General features: G+C 43.7%; 1 protein-coding gene across 2 annotated transcripts in view; it reads right to left on the bottom strand.

The window, feature by feature from the left end:
• LOC148891981 (segment polarity protein dishevelled homolog DVL-3-like) overlaps positions 1-10,498 on the bottom strand; it is a 55,536-nt gene extending 45,038 nt beyond the window's left edge. Inside the window, exons 1-2 of one of the 2 annotated variants that reach the window (XM_089009242.1) lie at positions 9,959-10,498; positions 3,885-3,954 (exon numbers count right to left, since the gene is read on the bottom strand). In XM_089009242.1, the coding sequence (XP_088865368.1) occupies positions 3,885-3,954; positions 9,959-10,119 (231 nt within the window). In that variant the 5' untranslated portion in view covers positions 10,120-10,498. The remainder of the gene's footprint in view (positions 1-3,884; positions 3,955-9,958) is intronic. The other variant, XM_089009241.1, reaches the window with a different exon arrangement.
• Positions 10,499-12,745: the final 2,247 nt, after the last annotated feature.

Here is a 12,745-nt window from a genome sequence, read left to right as displayed (position 1 = left end):
TTGATGCTGGTGTCATTTGACTGGTATGTGTGGATCTTTACACATGTAAAAATTACCCACAACATAACCATGTTTTTTTCAACATCATATGAGGGTAAATGTAAATCGTACCTCTCAGGAACAACTTTGAGTGCAAAATATCAAGTTTATCAGGTATCAGTTCCCTCTGTACATAGATGGGTCTTGTCTTAAGCAACACTAAAAGACAGTTAGCGTTTACACACACACACACACACACACACACACACACACACACACACACACACACACACACACACATACATACACACACACACACACACATATATATATATATATATATATATATATATATATATATATATATATATATATATATATATATATATATATATATATATATATATATATATATATATATATATATATATATATATATATAAAATGTAGCCACAAGAGGGCACAACCCAGTGTCTTATTGTTCCGGTCCCAAGGATAAATACAGAGGGTTGTGTTAGGAAGGGCATCCGACGTAAAAATTTTGCCAAAACAAATTTGCGAATTAAACCTATGAATCCCATACCGGATCGGTCGAGGCCCGGGTTAACAACGGCCGCCATTGGTACTGTTGACCTTCAGGGTGCCAGTGGAAAATGGACTACTGTTGGTCGAAGAAGGAGAGGAGGGAGGAGGAAAAGAGACAAATGGAACGCCAAGAGTATACAACTAAGAGTAGGAACTTTGAATGTAGGAACAATGACAGGTAAAGGTAGAGAGCTGGTTGACATGATGCAGAGAAGAAAGGTAGACATACTGTGTGTCCAGGAGACCAGGTGGAAAGGGAGCAAGGCTAGAAGCTTAGGGTCAGGGTTGAAGTTGTTCTATCATGGTGAAGACAGAAAGAGAAATGGAGTTGGGGTTATCTTAAAAGAGGAGTTTGTTAGGAATGTCTTAGAAATAAAAAGAGTATCAGATAGAATGATGAGTCTGAAGCTACAAATTGAAGGTGTGATGTTCAATGTTGTTTGTGGGTATGCCCTACAAGTAGGATGTGAGCTGGCGGAGAAGGAGAAATTTTGGTTGGACTTTGATGAAGTCATACAGAACATCCCGAGAAGTCAGAGGGTGGTAATTGGTAGAGACTTCAATGGACATGTTGGCGCAGGAAACAAAGATGATGAGGAGGCGATGGGCAAGTTTGGACTCTAGATGAGGAACGCTGAAGGACAGATGGTGGCTGACTTTGCTAAGAGAATGCAAATGGCTATTGTGAATACTTTCTTTCAGAAGAGACAGGAACATAGGGTGACCTATAAGAGTGGAGGCAAAAGCACACAGGTAGACTACATTTTGTGTCAACGGCGCCATCTAAAGGAAATCAGTGACTGCAAAGTAGTGGTTGGTGAGAGTATAGCCAGACAGCATAGGTTGGTGGTGTGTCGGATGACGCTGGCAGTGAGGAAGATGAAGAAACCAAAGGCTGAAGTGAGGACAAAATGGTGGAAGTTGAACAAGGAAGAGTGTTGCATGACATTGAGGAAGGAGGTAAGACAAGCACTGGGTGGGCAAGAGGTCCTTCCAGATGACTGGCAAACTACAGCGAACATAATCAGAGACACGGGTCGGAAAGTACTTGGTGTATCGAGTGGAAGAAAGGTAGATAAGGAGACTTGGTGGCGGAATCGGGAGGTGCAGGAGTGTATACAGAGAAAGAGGTTAGCAAAGAAGAAGTGGGACACAGAGGACGGACGAGAGTAGACAGCAGTACAATGAGATGCGGCGCACGGTTAAAGTAAAGGTGGCAAAGGCCAAACAAGAGGCCTATGATGACTTGTATGCTCGGCTGGACAGCAAGGAAGGTGAAACTGATCTTTACAGGCTGGCAAGACAGAGAGACAAAGATGGTAAGGACCTGCAGCAGTTTCGGGTAATTAAGGATAGAGATGGCAATGTATTAACAGGTGCCAATTGTGTGATGGCAAATTAAAAATTGGCTCCTCAGTTTGTTTGTTTTTTTGTTTAGCAAGGATGAAGTGAGGAGGGCGCTGAAGAGGATGAAGGGGGGAAAGTCACTCGAGCCTGATGATTTACCAATCAAGGGTGGAAGTGTCTTGGAGAGGTGGCGGTGGTGTTCCTGACTGGGTTATTCAACAAGATCTTAGATGGTGAACAGATGCCTGAAGAATGGAGACGAAGTGTACTGGTGTCCATTTGTAAGAACAAAGGAGATGCGCAGAGTTGTACTAATTACAGAGGAATAAAGTTGATGAGCCATACAATGAAACTCTGGAAAAGAGTAGTTGAAGCTAGACTAAGAGCAGAAGTGAACATTTGTGAGCAGCAGTCTGGCTTCATGCTAAAAAAAGAGTACGGCAGATGCAATGTTTGCTTTAAGAATGCTGATAGAGAAGTACAGAGAAGGTCAGAAGGAATTGCATTGTGTCTTTCTAGATCTGGAGAAAGCGTACGACAGGGTGCCCAGAGAAGAGCTGTGGAATTGCATGAGGAAGTCTGGAGTGACAGAAAAGTATGTCAGAGCGGTGCAAGACATGTATCATGACTGTGAGACAGTTGTGAGGTGTGCTGTCGGTGTGACGGAGGAATTCAAGGTGGAGGTGGGACTCCACCAGGGGTCAGCTCTGAGCCCCTTCTAATTTGCTATGGTGATGGACAGGCTGACAGACGATGTTAGACAAGAATCTCCTTGGACCATGATGTTTGCAGATGGCATTGTGATCTGTCGCGAGAACTGGGAACAGGTGGCGGAGAAACTAGAGATGTGGAGATATCCCCTGGAAAGGAGAGGAATGAAGATCAGTTGCAGCAAGACGGAATATATGTGTGTATGAGAGGGATCCAAGTGCAAGAGTGATGCTACAGGGAGAAGAGATAAAGAAAGTGGAGGATTTTAAGTACTTGGGGTCAACTGTCCAGTGGAGAGTGTGGAAAAGAGGTGAAGAAGCGTGTCCAGGCAGGCTGGAGCGGCTGGAGAAAAATGTCAGGTGTGATGTGTGATAAAAGGGTTTCAGCTAGGATGAAAGGAAAAGTGTATGAAACAGTGGTGAGACCAGCCATGATGTTTGGACTGGAGACAGTGCCACTGAAGAAAATACAGGAAGCAGGGCTGGAGGTAGCAGAGCTGAAGATGTTGAGCTTGAGACTGCAAATTTCCCCATTGCGGGACGAATAAAGGTATTCTGATTCTGATTCTGATTTCTTTGGGAGTGACCAGCTTGGATAGGATCAGGAATGAGTACATTAGAGGGACAACTCATATTAGAGGCTTTGGAGAGAAAGTCAGAGAGGCCAGACTGAGAAGGTTTGGACATGTCCTGAGGAGAGAGAGTGACTATATCGGCAGAAGGATGCTGAGTCTTGAACTGCCAGGCAGGAGACCGAGAGGAAGACCAAAGAGGAGGTTTATGGATGTGGTCAAAGAGGACATGAAGGTAGCTGGTGTGAGAGAAGAGGATGCACAAAACCGGGATAGATGGAGGACATTGATTCGCTGTGGCGACCCCTGAGGGGAAAAGCCAAAAGGAAAAGTGTATATATATATATATATATAATTTTGTCTCCATTTTTTTCCTTTTAGCATGAGCAAAATTCAAAACATCTGCTTTTTCCTCCGCCATCATCTGGTATTAATATTTGGCCTTGGCAGAGGTTTGCGCAGTGTTTGAATCTTGTTTTGTTGTCTCTTCAATGTGAGACTTTTCCATGGTGAAACCAGTTACAGTAATGTCAATGATAGAAATGTTCACAATAAAAGTTGTCAAGACTCTTCTATTCAAAAGTGCACACAAAGACACTGCTGTCACTGAAGCAAACCAATGCAGTAATTCTGAACTTGGGCATTTGAGCAAAACTGATGCCACTCATCCAATGCATGAATTTGAACTTACCCATGACACCACACGTCCATTAAAGCAGGGCAATTTTGCATTGTCATCAGATATTTCCTCTTTTACCACCCTGCAAAGTGAACAAAAGGGTGTTTCAGTGAACTTGTACCAAAACAAAAGCGCTGTCAGCCAATAAAATATGAAGCTGGTCTTGAGGCGGACAACCACGACCCCCACTGGTGGAGAACCCCGATGGATTCACTCCATCCATGGCTCTTAGGCTTTTTACATCCAAGATAAAATGTGTCAAAGTCATTTTTTGCCTCGGGCCGCATTCTGCTCATGGTTTCCTCTTGAATTTGCCGTAATGAATTTGGGAAGCCATGAGAATCCCCTCCACATAGGACATATAGAGCGCACAACAAATTCATGAATAACATCCATCCATCCATCTTCTGCCGCTTAACCGGGGTCAGGTCACGGGGGCAGCAGCTTGAGTAGGGAAGCCCAGACATCCCACTCTCTACCCACTTGCTCGTCCTCATCCTGGCGGATCCCGGGGCGTTCCCAGAAAAGCTGGGAGACGTAGTCTCTCCAGCGTGTCCTGGGTTGGCCCCGGGGTCTCCTGCCAGTGGGGCATGATCGGAACACCTCACCAGGGAGGCATCCAAGGGGCATCCTAATCAGATGCCCGAGCCACCTCATCTGGCTGCTCTCTATGTGGAGGAGAAGCGGCTCGACTCTGAGCCCCTCCCAAACGAATAACGACTTTTCAAATTTGAAGTCAATAATAATGATTGCTGTTGTGGTCGACGTGGCACAATTTGAAATTTTGGTTCGGACTTTAGCAAGCATCATGGAATTTCACAAGTTTGATTTGCTTTCGTGGGCCGAATAAAATGATGTGGCGGGCATGACTTGGCCCCTATCCCTTGACTTTGACACCTGTGACCGAAAACAATACTCACCAAAATGAAAACACAACATTTCACTGGTGTGATGAATTGAAAAATGTAATTCAAGTAATTTAAAATTTGAACCAAATAAAGGTCAAAAAACAAACGGTTCTTAAAGATGAAATTAAAATGTACTGAAATGAAAAGTTAAATAGAACCAAACAATAATATGCCAGTGATTCTTTTGTGTACAACTGGACTAAAAATAGTGGTACAGTGATACCTTGGATTAATTGAACTTAATTGGTTGCCAGACAGAGTGTGTAAGGCGAAAAGTGTGTATCCCAAAAATTAATTTCCTATAGGAAACCATTAAAATGAGAATAATCTGTTCCCAGGTCCCCATAAAACATAATTTACACACAAAATATACCTTATTTTATGAATAATAAATGCGCTATGGTATTATAATTAAAGAAAAACTGTACTGTATCATAAAGTTGTTTTATTTACCTTTGTGATGGTCGATGGCTTGATGGAATGGATAGCTTTTTGCATAAAGTGTCTCAAGGAGCTCTGGGTTGTACATCTTGGAAGTTGTGATATTGCAACAGCAACAGATGCAAGCAGACACACTGGAAACATCATTAATAACTGGTTCCCTTGCTTGTCTTTTCAATTCAAATTGAACTGATGGCTGGTGCGGGGTATTTGTGGAGCCTGATTGATAGGAATTTTAACCTTGCAGTAAATACTCTGCCTTTGAACTATCAAAGTTGAAACAAGTCCAAATGTCACTCTTTTTTATCCATTTTGTCACTCTCTCTCGGTCGTCTGCCTATCTCTTTAATGTTTAAACCACCTCCCCTCACTGCTGCGTTCTTGACCAATCACGTGGCTTTAACTGAAGACTGGGGGCGGGGAATGGAGGACAAAAAAATGTTGGCAGCCATTTTCTTTTTTGGGGAATGCCTTCACTCTCTCTCTGTCTGTAACCCCCCGCCCCCCTCGCTTTAACCGACAACTGGGGGGGGGGGGGGATAGACGACCAAAACAAGCTGGCTGCCATTTTCTTTTAGGAGAACGGCCTCGTTCGCCAACGACATCACTCATTGTGGCAGTTCCGTGTGTATCCCGAAAAATAGTTTGTATGCCAAGGTAAAATTTTCATCAATTTAATGTTCGTAAACCGAAAGGTTTGTAAGCCAAGGGGTTCATAAACCAAGGTATCACTGTAATTGTATCATAATTTTGAGAATATTTTCAGGACAGGGCGGCCCGGTAGTCGAGTGGTTAGCACACCGGCTTCACAGTGCAGAGGTCGCCGGTTGGCGTCCCGGTCCGGCCTCCCTGTGTGGAGTTTGCATGTTCTCCCCGGACCCGCGTGGGTTTTCTCCGGGTCCTCCGGTTTCCTCCCACACTCCAAAAACATGCATGGCAGGCAGATTGACCACTCCAAATTGTCCCGAGGTGTGAGTGTGAGAGTGACTGTTGTATGTCTTTGTGTGCCCTGCGATTGGCTGGCAACCAATTCAGGGTGTCCCCCGCCTCGTGCCCGAAGACAGCTGAGATAGGCTCCAGCAACCCCCGCGACCCTAATGAGGAATAAGCGCTACGGAAAATGAGATGAGATGAGATTTTCAGGACACTGTTGTGTACACAAGGGTAGCTGCATAAAGATCACGCCATCGGCGTGTCGACAATACTGGTGCTGTGTTACTTTAACTGTGAGAATGCCCACATTTTAATAATTGTTTTCCTACTAGCAGTTTGATAACCAAACATCTGCATTGGATGAAGTACTTAATTACAATCAATACAGAAATGACAATGTAAGAAACCTCTGCCTCAGATAACGACTGGAAGATCTGGCAAATACTTTGCAGCTTGATGGCTTGTTTGTTCTTGTTATGGCACGGTTTTGATTCGCAGGTGTATTTACAAAGTATCCCTTCACCTTTCCCAACAGTCCTTTACTGTTGGCTAAATTGCTTAATGCCCAACCCATATTTGAATTTCACTAAAAACAACTTGAGGAACCTTGCTCAAGGGCTCAAAATGGAACATATTTCACTTTACTATTTGGACACCACTGTCTAGGAAAATGCCAACATGTACACTTTTCCAGCTGAAAAAAGGGACACAGCCATAAATCTGCCAGAGCGATGAACGGTACATTCCAAAGTTCAACTCTGCATTCCTCTGACTAACGGACAACAACGGCAGGGGCCTGGTGGACAAACGACCTCAAACTTTAAAGGGCAACCGACACCATTTTTTTGTTTCCTAACTGACATCAGAAAAACGTTTTATAGCATCTAAAAATACCCAAAACACGATGGGTGATATTTTTATTCAAATGCAAAACACCAATAAAATAAAGTGTCTAAAAACTACTTCAAATTGAACCCGGAAGTGGCCAGTTTCAGAAGGTCCCGCCCCCTTGTTCGTGACGTCACGCCAAGACGAATCAAAACAATGGCTTCACAGAGTTCAGATTCGGAGAAGATGCTTTCTTGTTACTCATCCAGTTATGAATGTGAATAATGAATATCAAATAGGAGGAAAGCATAAATGTTTGCAATCAATTAAAGAAGTCCTTCCGTATCAATTTGAGCCGTCTTGCCTCCAATGTAGCGCCCAGAAAACGCACAAGATGGCGCCCAAGCTCCATTGGAAATGGGCTGATTTGTCTGCTGGGAATCTGTGTCAACTTCTGTATGGTGTTACCGCAATTGGTAGTCCTGGTGGAACACACAACGATTCACCGTCGCATTATTTATGTATTTATGTTTTCCTTCTAATTTCGCCATCAACGTGATGTTTTCAGACCAAACAAAGTACCCAAAATGCATTGTGTGTCCTTTTCTCGGTCAGAGGCGTTCCTGACGTGACGTCACGTCAGGAACGCCATCAACCCGACCCAACATATCCTCTGCTGCTGACAGATGTGCCACTCATATCTGCTTAGTTTTCAGCATTTGTCAATTAGCAGGTTCACAAGGACTCACAAAAAGCGGGAAAATGATTTCATTATTTGAGCTGTTTGAGAATGCACTCAATACACTTGATGTCAAGGACAAACGACGCCTGCGGACAAGTTGTGTACATAATTTGTACGTTCCATTTGCCCATTGCATTTTTTTGCTTTGTTTTTTCGAATCCTCCTCACAAAAATTACATTCAAAACTGGATTTCTGTATAGCATTTATATAATTTAATCAAAGCAATGAAACATACTGTAATGAATTTATATTATAATGAAGTTAAACTTGAGGCGGCAACCTTCAACCGAATAGTCAAGTGGTGCATCATTCTCCACGTTTAAATATTTAATTTAATCATGAATGCTGATGATGTATTTGTAAACAACATCGTCATTTTTCAGGGTAGGCTCATACACTGTGCAGAATTAACTCAACTCCCAGTCCTACTGCCATTTCGTGGAAGACAGCTTTTTAAAGCGGCGGTACCACAAGTCGGCATCTTTCAAGAAAAACGTGATTTTCATGCAGGACAATGGTCCATCACAAATACTGCACAGGGTGGCTGGCCAGTAACGGACGAAAATATGAAAAGATAATGGTGTGGGCTCCCTTGTTTAACGAATCTGAATCCCATCAAGAACCTGTGGTCCTCCATGAAATGTGAAATCTACAAGGAGGGATAGCAGTACACCTCTCTGAGCAGTGTCTGGGAGGCTCGGGTTGCTGCTGCACGCGATGGTGATGCTGAAAGGATCACGAAGCTCACAGAATCCATGGACAGAAGGCTTTTGAGTGTCCTTGTGAAGAAAGTTGGCTAGATTGGTCACTGATTTGTTTTTGAATGTCAGAAATGGTTATTTGTACATTTGGAGTTCTTATATTAGTTTGCTTGGCAAAAATAAATCAGTGAGATGGCTACATTTGTTTGTTATTCATTTGTCCAATAATTCTGAAAAGCAATAGTTGCCGACACACACAGATATCCTCCTAACATAGTGAAAATGTAAAACGGCCCACTCCAACTTTTAAAAATATTCATTTTTGACATTTATGAGTCCCTTGGGTTGATTAAGAATATAGTAGTTGTTCAAAAAAATTACTGCTAAAAATACAACTTGCCTAATAATTCTGCACACAGTATATAGCTACATACCGCATGTGTTGCCTTCATTATCAGGCTCCAGACACATTTGTTTTTTAATGTGTGTTAACATATTGCGTTCCTGAACGCTGTCTCAGTGGGTCAACGTGTCGTAGACAAAAGTGGAAATCCATCTACCCAAATTTCCCCATTGTGGGACGAATAAAGGTTTTCTGATTCTGATCTTGTGTAAGAGTTATGACACTTGTGCAGCCTTTCAGTTAATAGTAATGTTTCCTAGTTGTACCCTAAGCAAATATGTCGGACTCCAGTCGGGGGAGGTGGTTCTACTAGTGTGGCCTAGTTCTGCTCGTATGCAGAAATGTCAGACAGTCATGGGGAGAAAAAAAAATCACTTGTAGGACAGCTTTACTAGTGCACCTTTGTAGTGCGCAGACATGTCTTGCAGTCCCTTGAAAAAGTCACGAATGGGGATGGGGATTCTATTCAGGCGCATGAATGTAATTTAGTAGAGCAAGTACTGGGAGGAATAACCTCAAGGTACTCATTCGACGTGCCTTGAGAAATGTCACGCAGTGATGGAAGAGGAAAGCGAAAAAAATCCCTCGTTTCTTCAACGCTGTTTTTCAAATAGGCTGATTGCCGTTGCGGAGAACGAACAAAGAGCGTTCTCGTCCTGGCACAATGAATCTAGTGGAATATCAAATAAATGTGAAAACAGCTTTGCATAAGGGCCTGCTGGACAACTACTTCCGACGTCAGCCTGGTAGCACTAGGTTCCCATACATGTCCGCCAACTGCTGACATCGGTGACGCACAAACTGGTTGTTTTTTAATGTTTATGAAAATTATTTTCAATGCTATGAGGGGACTTTGGTCCGGGGCTCTCGGAACTTCCCAAGATAAGGTCGGTGGGGGCGACGGCAGACGAAGAGCGACGTAGGACTACCCGCACGAGCAATGTAAACAAACGGCGTGGACGCTAAACAAACGTGCTATCAGCTAGCAGCTAACAAAGGAAAGCTAATGAAGCGATCCACACAGCCAGATGAAGCGATGACAAGCCAGCTGGCTCCTCGATTGGCAAGTCTCTAATCCGTAAGAATGACAACCGAAAAACGACGTTGATAAAGCAAGCAAAACAGTTACCCGAAGTCATCGTCCATAGATTTGAAGAAGAACTTGTAATTGGGTTTTTTGAGGACATTTTTGAAGTCTGCCAAAGTGACTTTGTCCGCTGGCACAGACAGTTTCACCAGATAGGGTGTCTCCTGGTCGTCGAGGTGGTAGATAATTTTGGTCTCCCCCATTTCGGAGTGCGACTGAAGCGAAGAAGCAGGCCGGGCGCATGAATGCGCGGGCCTCGGCAGGCTCCCTCTCGGGCCCCGACTCCCCGCGGCGCTCGTGGCGGTTGTGCCGTGGTCCCTCCCCGGCGATCCGTGCCGTGGCAGTCCGACTCCGGTTGGCTCAACCTCCTCTTCCGAAAAAGATCTCTATTCCACCCTGATTGGTTCGTTCATTTTGCACGGACTGCGTTGTGTTACATTCGGTGTGCGTTTAACCCAAAATCAGAAACGAAGACGACTTTTTTGTAAAGGGAAAAAAACACTCTTTTGCTCTTCCTCGATGCCAAGCTCTGGACTCTTGAAGTGATGTGTCGTTCGCCAACGAGCCGGTTCTTAGAGCAGGATCTCTGGTCAACGAAGAGAGCCGGCTCCTAAAAGGAGCCGGAAATGAGAGCCGACTATTTTTCCCCTATTCATTCACGGGCAAATGAAACACGACACAAGAAACTAAATATTGTACAATAAAACGAAATGAAACAATTATTACCTGCAACACAGTATGGCAGAAGGGATGGGTGAAGTCGCATGGGTTCCGTCTTGTGATTAACTGCGCAATAGAAAAGCACTATGAAGCACATGTGCTTCAAAGTTCCACTCGACAAAACGTGAAGTAAATAATGACACAAAAAGTAATCTGTACTCGAAATGAATAAGGGAACTAATTAGATAACACTAGACAGTACAAAAGGGGAAACAAAATAAGATATTGTCATGAAAATGCGCGTTAATCGAGACCAACAGAAAATTGCGATTCACCCTGAATCTCCTCGAGATTGTTCTGGAAACTATGGGCGGGACATGGTGCCACACTGTGCGCCGTTGCGTCACTTCCTTCATAATTTAATAATCTAAGTGCACAACTCCGTAACAGATAGATATCTATCTACAGTAAAGTCTCGTTATATCGATATTCAAGGGAGTCCGAAAAAATATCGATATAACCGGGACCATCGATATATCCGATCCTGCGCCGAACTGCATTAAACAAAAGCCGCCAAAAGAGGGCAGCCAAGCGCCATATAAGAAACGGAGCTGGCCATTAGCTCCCTTTTTTTTTGGGTCAGAGATGTTCCCCCAAAGTTGCCTCAAAATGGCACATATAATTCTTTAATGATTGTAAACATGTATGCTTTAATCTTCAGAACTACAGTGTATTTGAAACATATTCATAACTGGATTTGTAACAAGAAAGCATATTATCCGAATCTGAGGCCATTGTTTGGATTCACAAGCAATGCAAGACGTCTTGGCGTGAAGTCATTTTTATTTGCATTTGAATAAAAAGTGACATCGGCTGTCCTTTAATACACAGTATGGAATGTTAATAATTTTCAAAATCATCGCGCTTCAGCAGACAAAACAAGAAACATTGTTGCAAAAAACGATTGCATTCATATACAGTACAGTGGGCATGTACATAACACAACAGGGAAACTGCAACGCTTACATCTTACTGTATTATGTATACAATTTAAAAAAGTCATCAATCTTCTTCTGCTTCCCATTTTTACCTTTTAACACAAACACTTCAATCTCGTCTGCTACACACGAGCTAGCGTCTGAAAATGAAAATGGCTCTGCTACACGGGTGCTGGGCACGTAACCAAGTCACCTGACCAAGTCGACCAATGGCGCGACTGATGGCGTGACACGTAACCAAGACACGTGACCAAGTTGACCAATGGCGCGACCGATGGCGTGTCACGTGACAAAGTCACACGGCCAAGTCGACCAATAGCGCGACCGATGGCGGCTCATGTGACCAAGTCGACCAATGGCGCGACCGATGGCGGCTCACGTAATAAGACACGTGACCAAGTTGACCAATGGCGCGACGGATATATCGATATAAAGAACAAAAATGGCCGGCGGGGGATGAAAAGGAGCACCGTAATAACCGGATTATCGTCATAACCGGGTATCGTACTAAACGGTACTAATTATACATAAAAAGACTAGAAATGTGCAAGGGAAATGAAAATAGTATCGTAATAAGCGGTACTATCGATATAACCGATATCGATATAACGAGACTTTACTGTATATCGATAGACGACAGATGCAGTGTTTGCTTTAAGAATGCTGATAGAGAAGTACAGAGAAGGTCAGAAGGAATCGCATCTTGTCTTTGTAGATCTGGAGAAAGCATACGACAGGGTGCCCAGAGAAGAGCTGTGGCATTGCATGAGGAAGTCTGGAGTGACGGAAAAGTATGTCAGAGCGGTGCAAGACATGTATCATGACTGTAAGACAGTTGTCAGGTGTGCTGTCGGTGTGACTGAGGAATTCAAGGTGGAGGTGGGACTCCACCAGGGGTCAGCTCTGAGCCCCTTCTAATTTGCTATGGTGATGGACAGGCTGACAGACGATGTTAGACAAGAATCTCCTTGGACCATGATGTTTGCAGATGACATTGTGATCTGTAGCGAGAACTGGGAACAGGTGGCGGAGAAACTAGAGCTGTGACGATATGCCCTGGAAAGGAGAGGAATGAAGATCAGTCGCAGCAAGACGGAATATATGTGTGTGTATGAGAGGGATCCAAGTGCAAGAGTGATGCTACAGGGAGAAGAGATAAAGAAAGTGGAGG

The sequence above is a fragment of the Hippocampus bargibanti genome, linkage group LG11, assembly GCF_051943395.1.
Source record: "Hippocampus bargibanti isolate YZ-2025 linkage group LG11, ASM5194339v1, whole genome shotgun sequence".
Lineage (NCBI taxonomy): Eukaryota > Metazoa > Chordata > Actinopteri > Syngnathiformes > Syngnathidae > Hippocampus > Hippocampus bargibanti.
Note: the sequence above shows the minus strand (reverse complement) of the source record. Positions and strands in the feature narration are given on the sequence as shown.